This window comes from Kogia breviceps, chromosome 5 (assembly GCF_026419965.1).
Source record: "Kogia breviceps isolate mKogBre1 chromosome 5, mKogBre1 haplotype 1, whole genome shotgun sequence".
In the NCBI taxonomy this organism is placed as follows: Eukaryota; Metazoa; Chordata; class Mammalia; order Artiodactyla; family Physeteridae; genus Kogia; species Kogia breviceps.
The window spans coordinates 79,408,863-79,435,004 of NC_081314.1; the positions used below are offsets into that span (position 1 = coordinate 79,408,863).

Sequence of the window (26,142 nt, forward strand, 5' to 3'; positions counted from 1 at the left end):
TTCTATCTGTAATACCGTATATCAGTATATATACTTCAGTAAAAAGTTCAAAACAGGCAAAACGCATGTAGTTTAAGTTGTCATGAATTTTGGTGCACATTTTCACGGAAAAGGAACCTTTTTGTATTTGAGATTTTAGCTATCTGTGGAGAACTCTGCTTGGCTGTGCTTGGATCTTTAGGACCTGCTGTACTGAGACTATTGTTATATCTCAGCTTCTCTTCTACTGTGATGACTTTAATCACCCACGCTTCTCTTTCTTGCTCTAATGGTTCTTTTGTTATTCTCACACCCAGGGGTAATTTCTTACAGTACCCACACTATAATGTTCTGTGATTTTTAAATATACCTTTCATATCATTGTGATAGCATGTTAATGTTTAGCATGTAACTCTGACACTTGTATGTAGAGAGTGTGTGTCCCCAAAGTTTCACAACTACCTCTTTAGGAAGGACAGGTATTTACTTACAGAACTGACTAATTTAATTGGCAGCTTTCCTGAATTATGGCGCCAGTAATTATCCTAGGATTTGAGGGTTGATCATTGTTTGGCAATCTCTGTGCCAATGCCACATACAAAAAAAAAATTTAGTTGAGTGTCTGTGTCTTCACTAGATTGATGGTTTTTTTTTTTGTTTTTTTTTTTTGCGGTACGCGGGCCTCTCACTGCTGTGGCCTCTCCCTTTGCGGAGCACAGGCTCCGGACGCGCAGGCCCAGCGGCCATGGCTCACGGGCCCAGCCGCTCCACGGCATGTGGGATCTTCCCGGACCGGGGCACGAACCCGCGTCCCCTGCATCGGCAGGCGGACTCCCAACCACTGCGCCACCAGGGAAGCCTCTAGGTTGATGTTTTTGATTTTAAAAACTCAACAGGTCAAATTATAAAATTATAACTATTAGGAACATTCTGTATTCCAATGGAATAATTCTATTTGTGAGAAAATAGTCCATTTGGAGAGTTTATACCATTTTTTATCCTTCAGACAAAATTTTTAAATAAATTTATTTATTTTATTTATTTATTTTTGGCTGTGTTGGGTGTTTGTTGCTGTGCACGGGCTTTCTCTAGTTGTGGTGAGTGGGGGCTACTCTTTGTTGCGTTGCGTGGGCTTCTCATTGTGGTGGCTTCTCTTGTTGCAGTAGCACGGCTCTAGGTGCGTGGGCTTCAGTAGTTGTGGCACATGGGCTCAGTACTTGTGGCTTGCGGGCTCTAGAGGGCAGGCTCAGTAGTTGTGGGCACGGGCTTAGTTGCTCTGCAGCATGTGGGATCTTCCCAGACCAGGGATGGAACCCATGTCCCCTGCATTGGCAGGTGGATTCTTAATCGCTGGGCCACCAGGGAAGTCCAAGAACACTTTTTAAATGCTTACTTTGGACTAATTTTAAATTTACAGAAAAGTTGCAAAAGTAGTACTGGGTTTCTATATATCCCCCACCTAACTTTTTGTAATGTTACCATCTTTCATAACATAGTATCAAAACCAAGAAATTATATAGATACAATACTGTTAACTATAATCCTTATTCAAATTTTAACAGTTTTTCCACTGACATTCTTTTTCTGTTTTAGGATCCTGTCCTAAAATGTTGCATTTAGTTGTTGTTATTACTACTTAGTATCCTTCTGTCTGTAATTGTTTCTCAGTCTTTCCTTATCCTTCATGACCTTGACACCTATGAAGATCCAGTTACATTTATTTAATGTTCCCAAATTTGCATTTATCTGATGTTTTCTCATTATTTGAGTGAGATTATACATTTTGGGGAAAAATACCCTAGAAGATATATATCCTTGGTACCTATATCAAGGAGTTCATGATGTCAGTATGTCGTATTACTGGTGATGTTGGCCTTGATCACTTGGTTAAGGTAGCTTCTACTGGATTTCTCCACTGTAAAGTTGCTGTCTTTCCCTCTGTAGTTAATAAATATCTTGGGGAGGTACTTTGAGACTATGCAGATCCTTTTCCTCTTCAAAGAAAGACATTGAGAAAACTTTTGATACGATGCTTACCTATGGTTCCAGGTAAGAGTTCTCAAGCTCTTTGTGGTCTTGGGATCCCTTTCAGTCTTAAAAATGATTGAGGACCTCAAAGAGCTTTTGTTTTACATGGGTAATATTTACCGTATTAGAAAGTAAAACAGGTATTTTATTTTCTTTATTATTATTTTTTATTAGTTATCTATACATAAAAATAGGTATTTCAAAAATACTTGTTTTAAAATTTTATTTTAAATTTTAATGTTTTATTTTAAAATAAAAATTAATAAATTCATACATGTTAATATAAATAACATGTTTTTATGTCAAACAACTATTTTTTCCCAAAACAAAATAATTGCACTCAATTTATTGCTATATGTAGTTTTGGTTGAAATACATGAAAAAAAAATTGGCCTCACACAGATACGTAGTTGGAAAAAAAGAGGAATATTTTAATAGCTTTTTAAGGTAATTGTGGCTATTCTTCTCTGATACTCCACCAAAACTTGACAGTGGCAGTTTCTTAAGTGTTAGATGCAGTGTGGAATCTAATATATATCAGTGAACTTTTCATATTGTTTCATGAAAATACATTGGTTCGTCTTGCACTTTGAATGGATCTTTAACCTATGCACAATTTTGTAACACTACACATCAGTCATTTGGAAAATATTAGTTCAGAGTTATGCAGGTCTTACAGATGTTGATATACGATATCAAAAATTCGAATTCATTAAGATCCCCACTAATCTCATCAGAAAAGGCTTTCAGTATGGGAAAACTGTCAAGCTCATGGTAACTGACATAGGTTTTCCAAGGTTGTAATTTCATTTTAAAGCTCAGATTTTATAATTGGCCACAAATACTGTCAGTTGTTTTTCTTGAAGTGGCAAGTCATTTTGTTTAATTTGAGGTGTCTACCACATACCCCTAAGCCAGAAGAGCCATAGTTTCTAACAGTCGTGATTTATGTCAAGGAAAAACATCACTGTGTTTCTCCTCTTTTCTACTGCAACACCCTATGCTTCTGTCCTCCGGTCACCAAATGTGTGGAGGCTTCCTCCACACTAAGCAGTTCTCTTACCCTCTGCAGATTCCACCTAGGTGTTCTACAATTCAATTCAGTTCTGACACTATTTATCTGAGATAGTATCTGCCCCCACTTCAGATGCTACTAGCAAGTCCAGGTTGTCACCTGTGTTTGTGACCAACCACCTATAAATGGGAGGTTTCCATTACCCCTTCTTCAGGTTGGGTCATTTGCTAGAACAGCTCACAGAACTTGGGAAAACAGTTTACTTACTATATTACCAGTATATTATAAAGGACTATAACTCAGGAACAGCCAGAGGAGGAGATACGTAGGGCAGGATATTGGGGAGGGGATGCAGAGCTTCCATGCCCTCTCTGGTTGCACACCCTCCCAGCACCTCCATGTGTTCACCAACCAGAAGCTCTCTGAACCTCCTCCTTATGGGTTTTTATGGAGGTTTTATTACTTAGACATGATTGACTCCATCACTGGCCATTGGTGATTAATTCAACCTCAGCCCCTCTCTCCTCCCTAGAGGTTGGGGGGTGGGGCTGAAAGTTCCAACCCTCTAATCTACAGGGTTGAGTCCCCTGGCAATCAGCCCCCATCGAGGGATTCTGCAAAAATCACTCCATTAACTCTACTGTGGTTGAAAGCGGTTTGTTGTGAATAACAAAGGACACATTTCACCTTTATGCTCTGAAGCTATTACAAGAAACCAAATATTGTAACAGAAGATGCCCTTATGCTCTGATCACTTAGGAAATTACAATGGTTTTAAGAGCTGTGTGCCAGGAAGAGGTGGGATTCTTTCACGTCAGAATGGTGATCTGCAGAAAAAACAGCTAGTTCAGCTTCCAGCTCAGTCTCACAAGTGCTTTTCCTTAGGCAACCACAGTACTTTGGTATGCAGCAGAAGTGCACTTTTTTTGATATGCAACGGAAGTGTACTTCTCATTTTTCATATAGACTATTAAAAAATGTGTACTCAAGAGTCAAGATATAGTAAAACTAATAATTTTTACTATTTTTCAAGAACATTCTTAAGTAAAACTGGCTCCCGCCCGCTCCCCGACCCCCCTTTAAGTGCATGGAAGTGAAGAATACAATGATGACTAGTACTGTTGATGATGATGATACTGCCTTCACTCTAAGACACTAGCAGTTTTACCCACCATTGCTTTCACACCATCAGTGCAAATGCCACCAAGTGAAAAAGGCAAATTAATTTCCTAAAATTATTGTGAAAATAGTTTCGACTCCATAGACCGCCCGAAAAGAGTCCGACAAGAATCTGCAGAGCACTGTTTGAGAATTGCTGTTCTAGAGTGATCCAGCTCCAGGAGGCAGTAATGCAAAGATATAATTCAAAGTGAGTTTGAAAGGAGTATTTTAATCAAAGTCCGTGAGTAAGTCTGGCAATAGATGAAGCAACTGACTATTGAGAATAGAGTTATATTGTGCTTGAACATAGATTTATTACTGAAGTGTTAAAGTGATCTATTTTAGTATTTACTGTTTATTATTAGTACAGTTTATCAATCACTCCGTTAAGCAGTGCATGCTTCATGCTGGTACTATGCTGTACCCTGGGAGGGGCTAATATGACCAGTCTAGTAAGGGAGACAGACATTTAAAATACAAGCAATAAAATCATGATTCTCAGGCTTCCCTGGTGGCGCAGTGTTTGAGAATCTGCCTGCCGATGCAGGGGACATGGGTTCGTGCCCCGGTCTGGGAAGATCCCACATGCCGTGGAGCGGCTGGGCCCGTGAGCCATGGCCGCTGAGCCTGCGCGTCCGGAGCCTGTGCTCCGCAACGGGAGAGGCCACAACAGTGAGAGGCCCGCGTACCACAAAAAATAAAAAATAAAAATAAAGTAAAAAAAAAAAAAATCATGATTCTCATCTAGTTTTCAGACAAATTAGATGCCACTTAAGTGATGTACACTATCATCATATTTGGCATATCTAGCTACAAAACACAGATTAAGCAAGTTTTCAGCTTTCCTGACCTTTTTTCTTTCTTGAGGAACTGGTTTCATAATGTCGGGAACAATCACTAAAACAGCGTCACACAATCAGTTCTATTTCATTGTAAATATATGATCAACACATTTGTTCGCTTTGGAAAGAACCATAACCAAATTTTAAGATTTGCCCTATAATTATAATTTAAAGTTTATTTTTTCTAGTCGAGAATATCACTTTCTTAGGCATCTTCACTTCTAACATCAGCACTAGCAAGTGGCTTTTTTGGGCCATTTGCACAAGGAAACACTTTCTTCTCTTAAGTGTTATGTTGTGATAGCTGATTATTTATGTTGTCAGTATGCTGCTTATGATTTTTCCTTTCTTATCGTTTTATTGGCTTATAATATAATATAGAAAAGTATACAGATAATAAGTGTACATCTTTTCTTTTTTCCTTTATGCTCTCTGAAGAGTGTAGCCAAGTGAACAGGTGTTTTTAATTTAAATGTCCAGTTTTTCAAATGTTTTTCTTATGGTGAGAATAAGAAGTTATATTCTCTAAGTTCAAGAAAGAAAGCGAGGGCTTCCCTGGTGGCGCAGTGGTTGAGAGTCCGCCTGACGATGCGGAGGACACGGGTTCGGGCCCCAGTCGGGGAAGATCCCGCACGCTGCGGAGCGGCTGGGCCTATGAGCCATGGCTGCTGAGCCTGCGTGTCCGGAGCCTGTGCTCTGCAATGGGAGAGGACACAACAGTGAGAGGCCCACGTACAGCAAAAAAAAAAAAAAGAAAGAAAGTGAGGGGACTTCCCTGGTGGCGCAGTGGTTAAAAATCCACCTGCCAGTGCAGGGGACATGGATTCAATCCCTGGTCCAGGAAGATCCTACATGCTGCGGAGCAACTAAACCTGTGTGCCACAACTACTGAGCCCACGAGCCACAACTACTGATGCCCGCATGCCTAGAGCCTGTGCTTCGCAACAAGAGAAGCCACCGCAATGAGAAGGCCACACACTGCAATGAAGAGTAGCCCCCGCTCACCACAACTAGAGAAAGCCCACACGTAGCAACGAGGACCCAAGGTGGCCAAAAAGAAAATTAATTAATTAATTAATTAATTAATTAATTTTAAAAAAGAAAGAAAGCGAAAAACAGCCTCTTGTTTGGCTCTAGATTGAAGCTCTCAGCAAGTAACATGGAGCCTGTTTAACCAGCTCAATTCAATCATTAACAGCCCTGTTTTAGTATACTTACTTCTGAATGTCAGACAATCCCTAAAGGCCATACTTCCTCCACTCTGTTACTTTTGTTTGTAAAGTCAACCCATCCTCGAATGTTGTAATTCCCCAAAAAATCTGTATAAGATTAGCTCTTTGATTTGTTCTGAAAGAACAGTTCTTCTTTGCCTGGAAAGTAATAAATTCAGCTTGGTTTCAGATATAGCTGAGCAGTAATTTTTTCCCTCAGCAATACTAGCATTTATTGTGACTTGTTTAAGAAATCTGACAAGTGTTAAAGTTAGTATTTGCTCATAACATTGCTAGAAGCAGAGGGGAAGAACAATTATATTAAAGACCCCTAGACCAGTGAGAAATACAAAAGAGGCATAATACAAGCTTCCCATTTCTAATTACATACCAAGAAGTTCTTTTAGAATGAAGAAATAGAGTAAGTATGTAATTTGGTCTTCAAACTGGAACAGGTTTAGATATAATTACAGCAGACTCTAAGGCATAAACCAGGACTGTCTCTAGAAATTTGGAGCTTATGCCTCAACTAATTATAGAATTTTGTCTACAATTTCTTATCTGGCTTTCTGCTCTGTTTAATTAGCCATAGAAGTTCTTTTCATTAGACCAGAGGTAAACCTAATGGATCTGTTTGGCCCCCTTCCCTTGATCTTCATCCCAGTTCTTAATTAACCTTCTAAGCATGAATCCATGTATAAAAGAACCTGACACACAAGTGTGCATCTTGTAATTTTCATGTAACTACCTCCTGGATCAAAAAATTAAATATTACCAACACCCTAGAAGACCCTCTCATGCCTCTCCATCATTACACCCTCCTCACTATCCTGACTTCTAATACCATAGATTTATTTTGCCCGTTTTTGTAATTTCTAAAACTGGAATCAAAAAATATATGTTCCTTTGGGTATGGCTTCTTTTTAGTCAGCATATGTTGGAGATTTACTTACGTATTGAGTGTAGCAATTCCTTTCTTTTCGTTGCTGCACGGTATTTATTATATGGATATACTTTAATATTTTTAATTAGTTTCAGTGTTGATAGACATTTGAGTTGATGAACATATATACATACATATCTGTTAGTTATATAACTAAGAATGTTGGATCATGGATTATATTTATTTAGCTCTATATATTTAACTCTAGTAGATATTACCAAACTGTTTTCCAAAGTTTTGTACTTATTCATAATTTTGGATTATTGGGAGTTAGTCCTAGCATTTATATACAAAAACATTTACACACACACAAACAGTCCCCAACTTACAATAGTTCAACATACGATTTTTTGACTTTACAATGGTATGATTTTTTTAACTTTACAATGGTGCAAAAGTGATACACATTCGGTAGAAACTGGTCTTTGAATTTTGATCTTTTCTTGGGCTAGTGATGTGTGGTATGATATTGTCTCCTGATGCTAGGCAGCAAGCCACAGCTCTCAATCAGCAACATGATCATGAGGGTAAATAACTTATACACTTGTAACCTTCCTATACCCATACAGCCATTTGTTTTTCACTTTTAGCACAATAGTCAATAAATTAAATGAGATATTGAAGACTTTATTATAAAATAGGCTTTATGTTAGATGATTTTGCCCAACTGTAGACTAATGTAAAAGTTCTGAGCATACTTAAGGTAGGCTAGTCTAGGCTAAGCTATGATGTTCTGTAGGTTAAGTGTGTTAAATGTATTTTTGACTTAAGACATTTTCAACTTATGATATTTTCAACTTAATAATGGGTTTATCGGGGTGTAACACCATTGTAACTGGAGGAAGATCTGTGTAGATACCTTTATACCCACACTTTTCATTTAACAACCCTTTTTTCTGGTTAGGGTGACTGTTTGATCCAGTATTACGCATGTGTTTTCAGGGGCTATTTCATGTATGACACACTTAATTTGCTTGGTAGGATCATTTCGCATCTCTCTTTCACTAGCCCTCCAATGAACTGTATTAAAAATTGTCTGGAACAGAGTCTGAAATCTAAAAGAGTCTCTCCACTATAGAGTTTCTCTGTGAGTTAAAATAATTTCCAAAGGGTGGACAATCTGAGAACCTCCTGCTCACAATTGAAAATAATTAAGCATAATAAATTCCGGGGTTTTGTTTGTTTGTTTCTTTGTTTTGCCGCACCATGTGGCAGCATGTGGGCTCTTAGTTCCCCCACCAGGGATCAACCCAAACCCCCTGCAGTGGGAACACGGAATCATAACCACTGGACCACCAGGGAAGCCTCTAAATTCAGTTTTCATTTTTAAAAATTGGGTTGCTCATCATCGTTGTTATTCCACTGACTCTGTTAGGAACTGTATAGTTAGGCCTCCTAATCAAAAAGCGTATTGAACTCTTTTAACTTGAAAAGCTTATATCCAGTATTTGCTTAAAATCAACATAATGGGACCAGAAAGTTAGACTGGGGAAGCAGAAGCATGTAAACTATCATGATTTCACTGTAGGTTCAAATTGAGCCTGTCCAGATGTGCTGTGAATAAAGTGGTTGAGAGCCCAGACTGGGAATTATTTTTACTTTGGAGTGAAATATCTAATGCTGCTATTAAAAATGATCTGGAATGTTCTTTCTGATAACTTATAAATGTATACTGTTAAAGAAATTTATATAAAGGTGGAAGTCTTTTGATCTTTGTTTCTGCCAAAGAAAAAGTGTAGCTGCCAAAAGTTACCGTCTTTTGAGAAGCACTATTAAATGCTTATTGAGAATAGCCAAACAAATTGAAAATAGATTTCTAGGCCTAATATGCCCTAAAAATGGCAACTGTATGTTTACATGTTATACAGAATATTGTAATTAAAATGGCAACTGTATGTTTACATGTTATACAGAAATTATGAGTGGGACATACAGAATTGTTGTTTTCCTTAGATGATGTCTCATGCTGAAGGACAACAAAGAGACTTAATTAGAGGAATTGAATGCCTTCCTGCTTCTGGCCATCTTAGTTCCTTGGACCAGGATCTCTTAATGCTCAAGGCTACTTCCATGGCAACTATAAACTGCTTAAACGACTGCTTTCATATTCTCCAGTTGCAGCATGCATCACATCAGAAGGGCTCATTGCCTTCAGGTAAGTTATTGCTTAAAGGTAGGACTTAACATTGCAGGTCAAAACAGGGAAAGGACCAACTGTATCCTTTGTAATTCTACTCCAGAAAATCTTAATCAAAACGAAACGAATAGAAAACCAGCAAGCCTCTTGGGTTTTTAATTATCACACTAATGTTATACAAAGTCTTTTTAACTGTGTCCTTTTTCAAATCTAAAACCAATTTAGGTCTCATACAATTACATATCCCTTTAGAAACCTCAAACTCAACATGTCAAAAACTGAATTCAAAACTCATGTCTTCTATATTTCTGTTAAAGTTGGTGGCATCCCTCTTCTCGACGATCAAAGTAGAAACATTGGAATGATTCCTTGAGTTTTGCTTTAGTCCACTATTCATTATTTCCATATATATATATATATATATATATATATATAATATATAAAGTCTAGAACTTCCCTGGTGGCACAGTGGTTAAGAATCCACCTGCCAACGCAGGGGACACGGGTTCAAGCCCTGATCCGGGAAGATCCCACATGCCGCGGAGCAGCTAAGCCCGTGTGCCACAACTACTGAGCCTGTGCTCTAGAGCCTGCGAGACACAACTACTGAAGCCTGCACGCCTAGAGCCCATGCTCTGCAACAAGAGAAGCCACCGCAATGAGAAGCCTGCGCACAGCAATGAAGACCCAACACAGCCTAAAATAAATATATAAATAAATAAATAATAAAAAAATAAAGTCTATCAGTCACCTTTCAGTTTAAAAAATAAGATGTACATCTAGTATTTGAGAGCACCTATTTGTTGAAATTAATTTACTGGGGAAAAGAATGTTATTGCATGGAATAACAAAAAATGAGTTTTTCTATTAAATGAGATTAATAAACTCATTTTAAAAATTGAGATATAATTGACATATAACATTGTGTACGTTTAAAATGTTGATTTAATACATTTATATATTTGTGTACCACCAAAGTGTTAGCTAATGCCTCAATCACATTGCATAATTGTTATTTATTTCTTCCTTTTTTTCCTTGGCCATGTCGTGAAGCTTGCGGGACCTTAGTTTCCCAGGGCTGGGCAGTGAAAGTGCCAAGTTCTAACCACTGGACCACCAGGGAATTTCCTGTCATTTCTTTTTTGTAGTGAGAACATTTATGATCTAGTCTCGTAGAAGCTGTGAAATATTTAATATAGTATTGTTGACTACATTCTCTGTGCTGTGCGTTAGATCTCCAGGACTTATTCATCTTCTAGTTGCAAGTTTGTACCCTTTTAACATCTCCCCAACTCCCCCACTCCCATCACATTGTATTAATAGTAGTAACTTAGTGTTTCCCAATACTCATTGTTTTCTTATACAAGGAACTCCCCTTGCTTGTGGAAGAAAGATATTTTAGGAAGATGTTGAGGCTTTGTGCAGGAAAAAGTTTACCAAGTCAGATCTTGATATGGATAGGGTATGAATCCCATCCTCATGTGTGCCTAAATTCAGTATTTCAAGCTAACAATAACAAGCTAATGGCAGTTGTAGATATAGGTCATGGCAGTATTACAGAGGCCAGTAAGTTATGTATGTTCCACTTAAGGAACTCATGGTCCACTTGGGGAAGAAACATGTAAATAGTTAACTATAATATGTAAAGTGCCACTTACTGTGGGAACAAAGTACTGTGGGAGAACCTGTGAATGGACTAATACTTCTGGTAGAAAAAAAGTCTGGGAAAGGCACAGAAAAGCTAAGAAAACCAATTAGTTCAGGAGTGGGTGGTAGGGGAAAGGGCATTCCAAAGAGATAGAAAAGCCTAAATTGTGCATTGTGAGCATAGACTGTTGTCTTAGAGGAATTCTAAATAGTCCAGTATAAATTTTCTTCTGTTATAAAGTACTCATTATAAAAAATTTAGAAACTACCATGCAATTGAAAGAAAAATCATATGTTATCTTACCAAGCAGAAGTTGCCCCCGTGAATATATTAGTACATTCCTCACCAGGCTTTTCTTTTTTCCTTTTTAATTTTTGTTTTACCTCATAGTTGTTTGAAGATAGGTGTTTGTAAAATAGATAACCAACAAGGATATATTGTATAGCACAGGGAATTATAGCCATTGTCTTATAATAACTCTTAATGGAGTATAAGATATAAAAATACGGAATCACTATGCTGTACACCTGAAACTAATATAATATTGTAAATCAACTATACTTCAGTTAAAAAAAAATAAATACTTGATTAATTAAATACTATGTAAGTTTTTTAAATTCTTAGAATTTCATTTGTGTAATTTAAATTAATAGTCTTATTTTTTAAATGATTGCTTTGTGATTAATGAAGCATACCCAATATAAATTTGTATTTTTTTAATTAAAAATGTGAAACACACTGTAAACTTTATAGAAGTGTTTAAAGTAAAAGGTATTCTCCCATATCACTTTTTTAGAGCACAGATTTGTGGGTATTTGAGGGAATTAACTAATACTTGTATTTCTCACCATAAATTGCTATATTTTCCAAATTAAGTAGGTAGAAATTTATTCTTGTCAGTTGAGAATGAAGATAAAACTGTGAAGAAAACAAACTGAATTACCTTCCCACTCAAATTTTGAAATGATCCAAGAAATGAAATCTTAATAAAAATTAGTGTTTAGTCCCATGAGGTCTTAATGTATATTATAAAAAAGCACAGCAGTGATTATTGATGTAGAAGGGTCCTGAGACCAAATGATTGGTTTGATTAAAATTTTTGTTATGGTTTATCAGTTGAGTGATCTCTTAAAACAGATCTCTTAAGTCTAGTGTTTGTGTGCATTTTATTTCGAGAAGTAAGGAAATCTTGATATTGATATTAAAAATAAACATTTCAAGGTAGGAACAAAGTGGTTTCATTTCTTTGGAATTTTGAAAGGGACCCCATGAACTTATCCAGGGCATTCCCCTAATTATGAATCCCCCCCGCCAGTGCCGAGTGTAACTGAACTGAGTGGCAAGGCAAGATGCTCTGGGAGTCTGATAGGTAGTTTGTAATTTATTCCTCTACTCAAGTCTGGGATTTTGTTATAGACTAAGTAAATTCCATACTCCTTTTAATTTCTGCTGTGGTAGTCTGAGCATCCCTTAATGTAGCACTATATAACCAAGTTTCTGTGAAACCTAGATCAGCCTCTGAAATCAAATGGAACATTTTCCATTATTGATTAGGCATAGAATCCACTTTGTTAAACTAGTTGAGGGTAATAAGAGACATTGAGTCATTAATTGAGAAGATGACAGGTCTCTAAACGTGACCACTATCTTTCACTAGGTCAGCTATTATTTATTCAGTAGGAGAGCCTTTCAATTTAAAAGTATATGGAGCTTTTTTATATGATTGGAAAAAACATAATGGACATATATTTGCAATTCTTAAATTAGATCAAGGGGGTTATCTTGATTAGTTAGAAAATTGCTACTGAGAATACGGTTCAACCCCAAATTGAAGCAGATTTTATTGTTTCACAGTCCTAGGTTCCTCCTGTAATTGTGACTTCCTTTAGCCTAACTGCATACTTCTTATCACTAGAGGGACAGGGTTCATGCAGAAAGGCCAGCAAATCAACTGTTAGGGTAGGAATACATTTTATGATTCATAAATTTGCATAAGAAGTGAGTTTAGTCCTATTCAGGGTTGATTCATTTAAATGGTATCTGATTTCAAGTTACAGGTTGCTGTGTTGTAAAATACCCAATCATGATGCTCATGCTAATGAGATACAAGTCACTGTCTTGCAGAGTCTCTTAACAGGTTGAATTGCTTTTAGTCTTGTAGGCTCAGAAGAAAATTGTTTAATAAAATCCACATTTGCTGAACTTTCCAGATTATGAGCAAGTTTCAGCGAAAGTTTTCTCTTACTTCATCAGGAACGACAATCGAGTGGTTAGAACCAAAGATACCTTTATCAAACCACTATAAAAATGGAGCTGACCAGCCCTTTGCAACTGAGCAGAGTAAGCCAGTGGCAGTCCCAGAAGAGCAGTGCGCTGCAGAATCTGGACTATTAGCAAGGGTAAGGTAATATGAACGTAGAGTTTTGGAGTAAAAATTAGGAATCACTGAAAAGCATCTTTTCATTGTCAGGACATGCAAATCAACATAATGAGAGCATACTCTAGACGTTGTTCTACCTTAAATTGCACTGGCTTTGGAAGGGGTCTATTGTCTAAAACGTGTACGTAGTTTTCCAGGTTAAATTATGTGGCCTTTTTAGTTTTAGTTTACTTTTGCTTCATATAAATGTATTTTAAAAATGAAATTTGCATGTTTTTCTTTTTCTGGAAAATCGCTTTTCTAGTAGAAAATTATTTGCATGATATTTATCTCTTACATTTCTTAATTTAACATTATTTACTAGGTGTTTACTATTAAGTTTATGTTTAAAATTTTAACATTAAGGTTTTGTTGATAGTAAGCACTTTACCAAACCAATTTTTTAAAGTGTTAGTCTACTTAAAATAGCACACAGTCTTAGGGTTTAATATTTTTATAAAGTAATATTAATTCCACATTTCTCAGAAGCTAAACAGTGTTTTCTTCTATTCATAGTTCCACCACTGTAACAAATCATACTGCTTTTTTGCCTTTTGAGTTTACATCTATTATATTTATGGTTATCATAATTACATAGATAGTTTTGTTTTAAGCTCTTTTTACTTGCTACTTCTCATAAGTATTCTTATATGTTATTCTGGCCTATATAATAAAAGTTTTTAGGTTGAAGTAGGCTATTGAATGTCTAGGTTGTTTGTTATTTTTTGTTCTTATAAATAATGCTATATCATTTTGTCTACTGCTTTATTTTTTTTTCCTCCCCTTTATTTGGATTATTTCTTTAGGTTATATTCCCAACTAGAATTACTGAGTCAAGAGTAATGTACGGTTTATGGTTATTTATATAACAGCAAATTACTTCTTAAGAGAAACATATAACACAGGGACTTCCAAAGCTGGCAAAGGTCTTGACTCAGTGAGGCAGGCAGTGGCAGTAGGGTGGGTGGGGGAGAAGAAAGAAAAAAAATCCTTTTTTTCCTATAGCTTTTTGACTAATTCATCTGTGGAGTCAAGAAGTTAGTAAGTATTCATTAAGTTAGCTAATATGTGACAAGTCCAACATTAAGAATTAGAGGAGACACAAAAATAGAGACAGTTCTTTTACTGAAGAGACTTAAAATCTATTTAGAGTCACAACACATATATACTGAAACAATGAGATGATAACATAAAGCAGTATTTTTTATTTTTTTTCATCTTTAATAGATATCACTTAGATTCTTGGGATATGGGCATTCAGGGAAAGAAGAGAGGTATATGAGTAGAGTGGATGAGGAATGCTTTGGAGAGAAAGTGGAATTGAAATTAGGCTTTGAAAGGAGACAGGTTTGAAGAGAAGAATAGTAGTAAGGGAATCTCAAGATGGGGGAGTAACACAAGCAGGGATACTAAGGCATGTGTACTTATTGCAGAAAAGCCTTGCCTGATGATTTTGAACCCTGGTCCTGTCATTTACTAACACGTGGGCCAATTGATTAACCATGCTTAGCTTCCTCATCTGTAAAGCAGGGGTAGTAATACCTTATAAGATTGTTATTTAGATAAAATAAATTTAGCAGAGTACCTGGCTTATGGAAAATGACACCAGGGTTGTTGGATTTTACAAATCCAGATGACCATTCATGTTCATGCTATGTGGAATGATAATCTCCTGAGCACTGCTCCATAGAATACAGTGTAAACTGTGCCCCCAAGGAACATAAAACTCATGCAGAAGAATTTAGTCTTAATGTGATACATAGTGAGATCATGAGCATGGGGAGGGATGCGATATGTTTAAAAAGATTGGTATATGACATGACTTGGAATTAAAGTGTGTATAGAAGGCTATGGAAGTAGAAATGAAGACAAATGAATAGGTAATGTGCATTTCAAACGAAAAATCAATTGAGCTTGTGATTGACTGGATATAGGGTTGGATCAAAGATGACTCCAAGTTTTTGAGACTAAATGATTAAAATTGTGGTGCCGTTCGCAAAACTAGCAAAATTAGGAAGAAAGAGCTTTTTGAAAGAAAAGGTTTAGTATGGTTTATGAACATGGTGAATTTTGTTTGAGAAGAGGACATATGATTGTTAATGTATATGAAAAGCAACTGGAAATGATGTAACCAAAGCTTTGGAGAGAGATCAGGACTAGAGATGTAATTTACAAGTGAAAAGTTATAAACTATAGGTCATACACTCCAACATTTTCATACTTCTAAATGAGAATACAAAGCATGTTGGAGGTCAGAATAGAGGTATATGTTAGAGATGGGGCACAGAGGTGGGGAGGAGAGGATCGTTGAATTTCCAAATCTTTTGAAATGTTGAGTAGACCAAGTGTATGACCTAGTGCAAATAGAAAACTAAGTGCATAGATTTTTTTTTTTAATTACAAAAGACATTAGACTCCACTCAAGCATTTCACATATGCCTTCTTTGGAATATGAGTGTCAATGCAAACTCGAAACATATATTACAGTAGTGGAAATTTTGCTGTCAAGTGATAGAGGAGGTAAACCTCAGTGAGGCTAGAATGAAGCCCACAGTTCCTTAGTGTCCAAGTCAGAAATCAGGAAGACAAAAAAATGGGATTAGTATGAGTTTTGCGGAATATTGGGGTTTCCCTCTGCCATGCAATCTCCAAATAGTATGAATTCCTAGAAATTCAACAGGACTTGCCACTGTATTTGCTAACCATTCTGGATTTTTAGGGATTTTATATGTTTGAGCATGTTTATTTGAACTTTTGTAATGCTTTTTTTTTTTAACCTTAAGCTTTCCTTATTTTTTTTTAAATTTTCTTTTTGGCTACATTGGGTCTTCATTGCTGCACACAGGCTTTCTATAGTTGTGGCAAGCGAGGGCAACTCTTTTTTGTGGTGTGCAGGCTTCTCATTGCAGTGGCTTCTTTTGTTGCGGAGCACAGGCTCTAGGAGTGGGCTTCAGTAGTTGTGGCACGTGGGCTCAGCAGTTGTGGCTCACGGGCTCTAGAGCAAAGGCTCAGTAGTTGTGGCACGCGGGCTTAGTTGCTCCACGGCATGTGGGATCTTCCCAGACCGGGGTTCGAACCCGTGTCCCCTGCATTGGCAGGCGGATTCTTAACCACTGAGCCACCAGGGAAGCCCTTACCTTAAGCTTTTCTTTAAGAAATGCATGACAGTCTCTAAGAAGGGCCATTTCAAAAAGAAAAGAGAGCTTCCAAATTCTTCCATTCACATCATGCTTTAGAATCAGTATTTAATCGTGAATAAAATTCCTTTTTTTTCTATTTTAGTAAGTGGTTTGACTTTTTTTTTTTTTTTTTTTTTTTGTGATACGCGGGCCTCTCACTGTTGTGGCCTCTCCCGTTGCGGAGCACAGGCTCCGGACGCGCAGGCTCAGCGGCCATGGCTCATGGGCCCAGCCGCTCCGCGGCATGTGGGATCTTCCCGGACCGGGGCACGAACCTGTGTCCCCTGCATCGGCAGGCGGATTCTCAACCACTGCGCCACCAGGGAAGCCCTGACTATTTTTATAAAAACAACAAAAACTGTATTTTTTTAGTTTTTCTACCAGATTTTTTTTAACAGCTTTATTGGAGTGTAATTGCTTTACAATAGTGTGTTAGTTTCTGCTTTATAACAAAGTGAGTCAGCTATACGTATATATACGTTCCCATACCAGATTATATTTTATCTCTTTAGTTTAATATTATTTTCATTAGAGGAAACCACAAAGTAAACTTTGTGTATAACTTTGTGTATAATAATGTTTAAGGCTGTATTTTTATTATTAATCTGTGTCCTAGGTTCTGACCTCAAATGTAATAGTACCTTTCAGAAGGTTGGAGAACATTATTTAATTAAGATCTGTTAGTTTTTTCCCCCTCAACATTTCTCAAATGAAAAATTGTTATATTTGGAATTCATATATAGAAAGAGGGATGATTGGGTTTTCCCCTGTTTCATAATGAGTAAACATTCACTGGTATACTTAAACTATATTGTACAACTGACTTAGGGTAGAAAACAGGCAATAGTTCCCGACAGACTTACTAGCCATTGAAAAGGGGAATTGAGAAACTTGCCTTTGGGATCTTTCCTCAAGGTCATAAAAACAGAAATAATTCTGATATACACAATTGTTGTGTTTGGTCTCTGAAGAAATGAACTAGACCATTAATTGATTTATCAGAATTTGAGCTAGTAAAGATTTCTTAGTTCCAAGGAGAGAGAAGAAAAAGGAGAAAAACAAAGGCAAAAGAATAACCAGAAACCCATTATTCTTTAACGGTGTCACCAAGTTTTGTATTTTGTTTTTAATATTTTGAGAACATTAAGTTCTTGATTTAATGCCTGATTAGGATTGGTTTTCTTTGCCTAGCTACATAGAACAGATGGGCTTCTTGTTTGATAGGATTTGGTTATGGGAAGAGAAAGTTAAAGGTAGAATCATTTCCTTTTTAAAATCCTCATAACTTAAAATTTAATACAATACCAAAGATAATATACTTTTGAAGGCTGTCTTGCACAAAGGTAATGAAAAGAGGTACCACTGAGAGAGATGGGACACCATCCCCACATAAACATGGAAAGTGACATCTGATAAGATTATAGAATCTTGGGATTTGAAACTTTTATTTGTTGCTTAAATAGAAATAAGAAATTAGGTTTCTTTTAACCAGTTATTTGGAGGGAAGACCCTATTGAGATGAGAGTAAACATTTTTGGTTTTTCAAGGGGTGGTTTTATTGATTGAAGAACTATGCAGAGAACATTTTGTGGCATTAAGACTGCATAAGCAACTACAAGTTTTCTATACCTGCACCTAGAATTCCCTTCATCCCCAAAGTTTCTTCCTGACAACTCCAAGGATGCAATATCTAAATATAGATTACAGAAGTTAGACTTGACATGTATACTCACTTTAAAATTTTACTTTTATAGTGTTAGCTTAAAAATAGGGCAAATATTTAATTCTCAAAACATCTTAAATTATAGGTAGTGGTAGGGTCCCCTGGCAGGTGATCAAAGCCTGCAAAGCCTAAGTTTCAGGTGAGACATTTTCACTCTTTCTGAAAAATCCTGTTTTCACAAAATATGTGTGTTTTATGTGTGATACTTATGAAAAAACCACAATATGTTCAATGTCAGTGATAGTGGGTTCATTGAAGGAAATCTGTTCCATGGCCAAGTGATGGAAGTTGTATTTTCAGAAAGATTTTTGTCTGTTCTCAGATTTATTTAGGCCCAATATAAATGTCTTCATCTGATGTTTATACTTTTATTCTTAATGGATATTAATAAGCACTAGTAACAATAGACTTTTGCTTTATTTTTCATCAAGGAACCTGAAGAAATAAATGCAGATGATGAGGTGGAGGATACTTGTGACAACAAGGAGGATGACCTGGGAGCTGTGGAAGAGCAGCGCAGTGTTATCCTACATCTCTTATCACAGCTCAAGCTGGGCATGGACTTAACAAGAGTAAGTAATGGGATAAACCGTCTAAGGAGATCATTAGACTAAGACTATACCTATGATTGTTAATGTTGTCAGGGCTTTTTAATCTTTATGAGTTGGTTTCTTAGTCGCTTGATCAGCATTTATTTTCATAAAAAATGTGATAGGTTTTTTGTGCAGCATTAAGTCACATGGCAAATAAAGACCTATAGTCTTGTTTCTGTACAAAATAAAAGGGGTCCATTGGGATACAGAATTGGAAAATCTAAAGAAAAGCATATAATCCCACAAAACCATTAAAGTCATTGATACTTCTACTTTATTCTTACTTCCCATTTTGGATAGTGCATTTGAGGTATTAATCTATAACAGAGATCAGCAAACATTTTCTGTAAAGGACCAGATAGTAGATATTTTTAGCTACGTGGACATAGATCTCTGTTGGAACTCTATTTGGCTCTTGAACAATGTAGGGGTTAGGGGTGCCAACCCCCCATGTAGTTGAAAATCCTCATATAATTTTTGACTCCCCCAAAACTTAACTACTAATAATCTGTTGTTGACTAGAAGCCTTACCAATAACATAAACACTCAATTAATGCAAATTTTGTTTCTATGTATATGTATTACTAGTATATATTAGACATCAAAAATGAAAAGATAGGGCTTCCCTGGTGGCGCAGTGGTTGAGGGTCCACCTGCCGATGCAGGGGATGCAGGTTTGTGCCCCAGTCCAGGAAGATCCCACATGCTGCGGAGCGGCTGGGCTTGTGAGCTATGGCTGCTGAGCCTGCGTGTCCGGAGCCTGTACTCCGCAACGGGAGAGGCCACAGCAGTGAGAGGCCCGCGTACCGCAAAAAAAAAAAAAGAAAAGAAAAGATAATGTGAAAAAAATTTATATTTATTTACAGATATAATGATTCATGCATTGATAATGAAGAAGCAGCAATATGATTGCTTTATGGTAGCCTAGTGTAATCAGCTTCATGGTAGCCTAGCCTATACACTAATGAATGAATTGTTGTTTTTTTGTTTTTGTGGTATGCGGGCCACTTACTGATGTGGCCTCTCCTGTTGCGGAGCACAGGCTCCAGATGCACAGGCTCAGCGGCCATGGCTCACGGGCCCAGCCGCTCCGCAGCATGTGGGATCTTCCCAGATCGGGGCATGAACCCGCGTCCCCTGCATCAGCAGGCGGACTCTCAACCACTGCACCACCAGGGAAGCCCCATGAATGAATTGTTATAAAATTTTTATGACATACAGTATTGCAGTCATAATCATGAAACAATATTGGAAACATTGTTACATTTTTTTAAAAACCCCCACATACCTGTGATAATACACAGTTTTTCTCTCATTGTGAGAGAGGTATGGTACTTTAATGTAATTCTTTGAAAGCGAGGTTGTAAAACAGAAAATTAACATATTATTCATTTTATATTACATATTACTCATCTTAAGCCTGTGTAAGAATAGACTATTCACTTCAATACAAGTCTTGCTCATGATGTTCTACATGTATATTTTTGTAGAGTTATTGGAAAAAATCCATGTATAAGTGGACCTGCAATTCAAACCCATATTGTTTAAGGATCAGCAGTACTCAACTCAGCCTTTGTAGTGTGAAAGCAGCCATAGGTAATATGTTGGATGGGCATGGATGTATTTTCAGCAAAAGTTTATTTACACAAAGAGGATGCCAGATTTGGCCCAAAGGCCATAGTTTGCAAACCCCTGGTCTACAGCCTTGCTACTTTAAAAGTGTGGCCTGAATTAATTTGATAGTGAGAGTCCTTTCACTATATATGTGTATATCAAATCACTACAGTGTACACTTTAAATATCTTACAGTTTTATTTGTCAATTATGCCTTAATAAAACTGAAAGAAGGGGGCTTCCCTGGTGGCGCAGTGGTTGAAAGTCCGCCTGCCGATGTGGGGGACGCAGGTTCGTGCCCCGGTCCGGGAAGATCCCACATGCCGCGGAGCAGCTGGGCCCGTGAGCCATGGCCGCTGAGCCTGCGCGTCCGGAGCCTGTGCTCTGCAACGGGAGAGGCCACAGCAGTGAGAGGCCCGTGTACCGCAAAAAAAAAAAAAAAAAAAAAAAAACTGAAAGGAGAAAAACAGTGTGGTCTGAAGATCAGTAGCAACACCATCACCTGAGAACTTGTTAGAAACGCGTAATCTCAGCCCCCAATCTCAAAGTTAGAGAACCAGAATCTTCATTTCAGTAATATGTATATATACATTAAAGTTTGAGAAGCACTGATCTATAGTTTTAAATTTTAGACCCATCTTCTCCATTCTCAGTTTATCTAATTAGTGTGCCTTAATTTGTTTTACCAACTAATCCATGACATTGATTTTAAAAGCCAGTAAGGTTCAAAACCTATGTATGTCAAACATTTACTACTGTGGAATTACGTACTTTGAGTTACTATTGACACTACTTTGCATTAGTGTGGGATTTCAAAATTGACTTCATGAGGTATATTTCAAATTGAAGTTTTTGAAGGTAGTAGAAGTGTAAATTAAAAGGTTGTTTGATTCCAGTGAATTACTCACCTGAAAATGCAACTTAAATATCGAAAGCATTTTGCCTTTAGCATTCACTTTGAAGCATTTCAAAATCAAAAACACATTTCTGTCTTTACTTAGATTTATAGTAATTATAGGAGGGTTTTTAAGTAAATTGATTGAATTATTACCCTACTAAGAAGCAGACATTTTAGGAATAAAGAAACCCATTTAAACATTCATCTTTCATCTAACCTTAGTATTCAACTGGGTATCATTTTTATTCTAGAAATATTTTTTGTATTAGTGGTTCAGAAAAGACTATTAGTTGTAAAATAGGTTAAAATGAGCAGTCAGGTAAGGAGTTTATTTGGTTATTATGATATTTGCTGTCCCTTAGTAGATTTAGGTTTGTAAGGCATAGGAACAGTGTTGGGGTTTAAGAGGCATAAGAACATTTGAAAAGAATGTTCTGTGATAATAATCCAGATGGTAAAGTCTCTCTTGACATGAATAATGAATTCAATATCGTTTCCCCACATTTGTGCATTGTGAATTGAAGAAATACATATATATTGTGTTTATATATAAAATCATTAGCATTAACTGATCACAAATTATGAACAGCCATATAACATTTAAAAGAATGGTACTTTTTGAGCAACATTAAAGAACCTGGCGACTAAACTGCAGTCACATATACCTCCTGTCTAACAATGACACTGATACAACAGATGTTTTTCAAGCCCCTCTTATATTCCAGACACTGTGCTAGGTGCTGGGGCTACAGCAACCAAGAAGGTAACCATGGTCCTGACTTGCATGTTGTGAATAAGTAATAGCCATTTTCCCCATTATTTTGTTGTTTTAAAAGTAATATTATAGGGACTTCCCTGGTGATGCAGTGGTTAAGAATCCCCCTGTTAATGCAGGGGACACAGATTTGCTCCCTGGTCCGGGAAGATCCCACATGCCATGGAGCAACAAAGCCCGTGTGCCGCAACTACTGAGCCTGCGCTCTAGAGCCTGTGAGCCACAACTGCTGAGCCCACGTGCCACAACTACTGAAGCCTGTGTGCCTAGAGTCCATGCTCTGCCACAAGAGAAGCACCACAATGAGAAGCCTGTGCACCGCAACAAAGAGTAGCCCCTCAATTCTCTGAAGATACTAATTACGGTTTTTTTGTATTGCTCTCTCTGGTTGATTTGTTGTTGTTGTTTTTGTTTTAGGTGGTGCTGCCTACATTTATCCTAGAGAAGCGTTCCCTGTTGGAAATGTATGCAGACTTTATGTCTCATCCAGACCTGTTTATAGCCATCTCTAATGGAGCAACAGCTGAGGACAGAATGATTCGTTTTGTTGAATACTACCTTACCTCATTTCATGAAGGCCGTAAGGGAGCCATTGCTAAGAAACCGTACAATCCTATCATTGGAGAAATGTTTCACTGTTCCTGGAGGATACCAAAACGCGAGGTAGCATCCAGTGTCATTAGCAGCTCTTCCACCCAGGCTGTCACAAATCATTCTCCTCCATCAGAGGAGGCTTTGAGCCAGGTGGAATCAGACTGTTACACAGTCAGATTTGTTGCTGAGCAGGTTTCCCATCATCCTCCAGTCTCAGGATTTTATGCAGAATGTGCAGAGAGGAAGATGTGTGTAAATGTGCACGTCTGGACTAAGAGCAAATTCTTAGGCATGTCGATAGGTGTGACAATGGTTGGGGAAGGTAAGTAGAAAAATTTTTCTCCAATTTTTAATATCAAACTATAACCTTAAATTTGGGGAAGCTAGAGAAATATTAGTTATAAATTTGAACTGCTATGTGTACTACTTCTTTTCCCAATTCCTAGTATGTTTCAGAATACTGGTGGTGGGGGGAGGGGACATATCTGTCAACAAATATAAATTCTTTTTTTTAACTTTTTTTCTGATTTTAAATGTAAATTATTTTTATTATAGAAAATTTAGAAAACTTAGAAAAGTATCAAGGAGAAAATACAAGTATCTTTAATCCCTTCATCCAGAGATAGATAAATTTAGCTAGTATTTTGTATTTTTTCTATGTGTGTATGTTCATACTTTTAGTTTTATAAAATTAGGATTCTCTCTATGTAGTTTTTTGTCCTCCTTTTTTGCACTGAATATTCATTTTCCCAAGTTATTGATAATGCTTTAAAACATGTTTTTGTCATTATAAACAGCACTCAAGAAATATTTTCTAGGTAAATCTATATCTACATCTTTTGTATTTCATAGGAGATATTCATAGAATATTTTAAAATATATTGCCAAACTTTATATCTATTCCAGCTAATGATTATGAAAAAACAATTTAAGGAAATACAATATTTTTTGGCTAAGATTAGAAAAAGCAAATTAACAACAACAAAAAAATCTCCACAGAAATCATTGCAGAGTTAATGAAAATATAATGGTCTGCCATTTTAATGTTAAGGAACACTGTCGTGCATAGGAAAATTTGTTCTAAATATAAACTTACAGTATAAACATGACATAATTAAGCTTATGACCCTAACATTTTGAAATTGTGTTATTTTAGCCTTGAAGAAAATATATTATCCCTTTTTTAAGCTTTCCTCATCTTTAACTCCTGTTGTGCTGTGAGTCTTACCAATTTCCAAATGTTTCAAACTAATCAAAACTTTTATAACATTAGAAGATATTTTATTAGTTAAAAAAAAGTTTGCTATCTCCAGTTATAAGCTGTATCACAACACTAGGCTCTTCACAAATCAGTTTACTTACTTTAGAGATGAAAAACCTGAAGCCTAGAGGTGATGGGATGTGTCCAGGATCATAGAAGTTAAGGCATAGTCGGATTTAGACCCTCATTCTTTGACGCACTCTCCACGAGGACAGTTACTCTTACCAGTTCATGGAACACAGAGTATCTGGTGATAGTATCCTCTCCCGCTCCAAGAAAGGAAATACCTCAAGAAATGAGGAAAAGCATTAATATCTTAACCATGCATTGATTGAAAAGGATGTATATGATAGTTATATTTTGATTTGCTAATTATGTATTCATGGATTTGCCTTTTTTTTTTTTTTTTTGCGGTACGCGGGCCTCTCACTGTTGTGGCCTCTCCCGTTGTGGAGCACAGGCTCCGGACGCGCAGGCTCAGCGGCCATGGCTCACGGGCCCAGCCGCTCCGCGGCATGTGGGATCCTCCCGGACCGGGGCACGAACCTGTGTCCCCTGCATCAGCAGGCAAACTCTCAACCACTGCGCCACCAGGGAAGCCCGAATTTGCCTTTTTTAAATTAAATTGCTATTGACACTCTCAACAGAAAGTAAATTAAATCAGAGAATGGAACTTCTGACAGTTTATTTTGCTTCTGTCAGCAGCCATGTTTTTATTGAAAAGTAGGGGAAAATTCTGTTTAATTATCAGATAAATGAGATTTTAGAATACTTTGAATCTCAGTTATCCTAACTAGTCATATTTTCCCATTCAGTAGAAACTGATTATATATTTCTTAGATGTTAAATTCCATAGTGAATATTACTTATGTTAACTATATTCCTAGAAATCAAAGATCATGAATCTAGTTTATAAGGCCAGATGTTTTTAGAAAAGTATGTGATATCCTTCACAACTTAGAATTACTCAACAGTTATTATTAATACTTGAAATATAACCAAGTATGTTATGTATGTCTTCTGACAGCTCCCATTATACATAAATATGTCACATACAGAGCCATGTTCCTTTTCAAATGGCTCAATATTAATTGTTGCCCATTGTGAAAACCATTAAGGGCAATACAAATTAATAGTTGGTGTTGCTTTATGTAAAGTAGACTACTTTAGAATTTCAGTCTGTTTATCCCCAAAATAGACTATATTAAAATATTTATCATAATTTTTGCCCTTATTTGTGAACATTAAGAACACAGTAGTTAACGAGCATTCATTAAGAGAGACATGCCATCATAGTTCAGACTAGTAGTACACAACCAGTTCGGCATTTGTTTTTATTTTTATTTTTTTATTTTTATTTTTTTGCGGTACGCGGGCCTCTCACTGTTGTGGCCTCTCCCGTGGCGGAGCACAGGCTCCGGACGCGCAGGCTCAGCGGCCACGGCTCACGGGCCCAGCCGCTCCACGGCATGTGGGATCTTCCCGGACCGGGGCACGAACCCGCGTCCCCTGCATCAGCAGGCGGACGCTCAACCACTGCGCCACCAGGGAAGCCCTCGGCATTTGTTTTTATGGTGAACTAGGTAATGAGCTTCGGTAAGTAATGTAGCTCAAGTCTCCTTAATGTCTCTTAATTATCTAGGATAGATTGATTATTCATTTATGTAATTCCCCTTTTTTTTGTAATTCCCTTTTTTATATGTTTTTAAAAGCCATCTTCATAGCATCACTTAATATGGAACAAGCCCCATTAGAATACTTGTTTGAAAACTACCACTTCTGACTCTTGTAGTTTCACCTTAAATACTTGAGAATTTGGCAAGCAAAATTATTATGAGGACCTTAGTTTATATCATAAAATTACTTTTTTTCTTTCTTAATATGCATAGAATAGAATGAAGAACACCTTCTCCCTCCCCGCCCCCATCATACCATCTGAGATTAAGTTCTGTGACTCTATAATGTTAGATATTTAGTTATTCCAAAAACTGCTTAAGTTATTAGTACTAACTAATGATCAGATCTTTTGATGATACAGTATAGCATGGACTTAAATTCTGACTTAAGGTTTTATTTTACTTGTAGGAGCATTAGAGAGAACTCTTAAACAGTTTCCACTGCA

General features: G+C 36.9%; 1 protein-coding gene across 1 annotated transcript in view; it reads left to right on the forward strand.

Moving 5' to 3' along the window:
* OSBPL11 (oxysterol binding protein like 11) overlaps nt 1-26,142 on the forward strand; it is a 102,751-nt gene that overhangs the window by 39,906 nt on the left and 36,703 nt on the right. The window contains exons 6-9 of the mRNA XM_059064391.2: nt 9,133-9,334; nt 13,218-13,363; nt 18,717-18,857; nt 22,583-23,081. Coding sequence (XP_058920374.1) covers nt 9,133-9,334; nt 13,218-13,363; nt 18,717-18,857; nt 22,583-23,081 — 988 coding nt within the window. The remainder of the gene's footprint in view (nt 1-9,132; nt 9,335-13,217; nt 13,364-18,716; nt 18,858-22,582; nt 23,082-26,142) is intronic.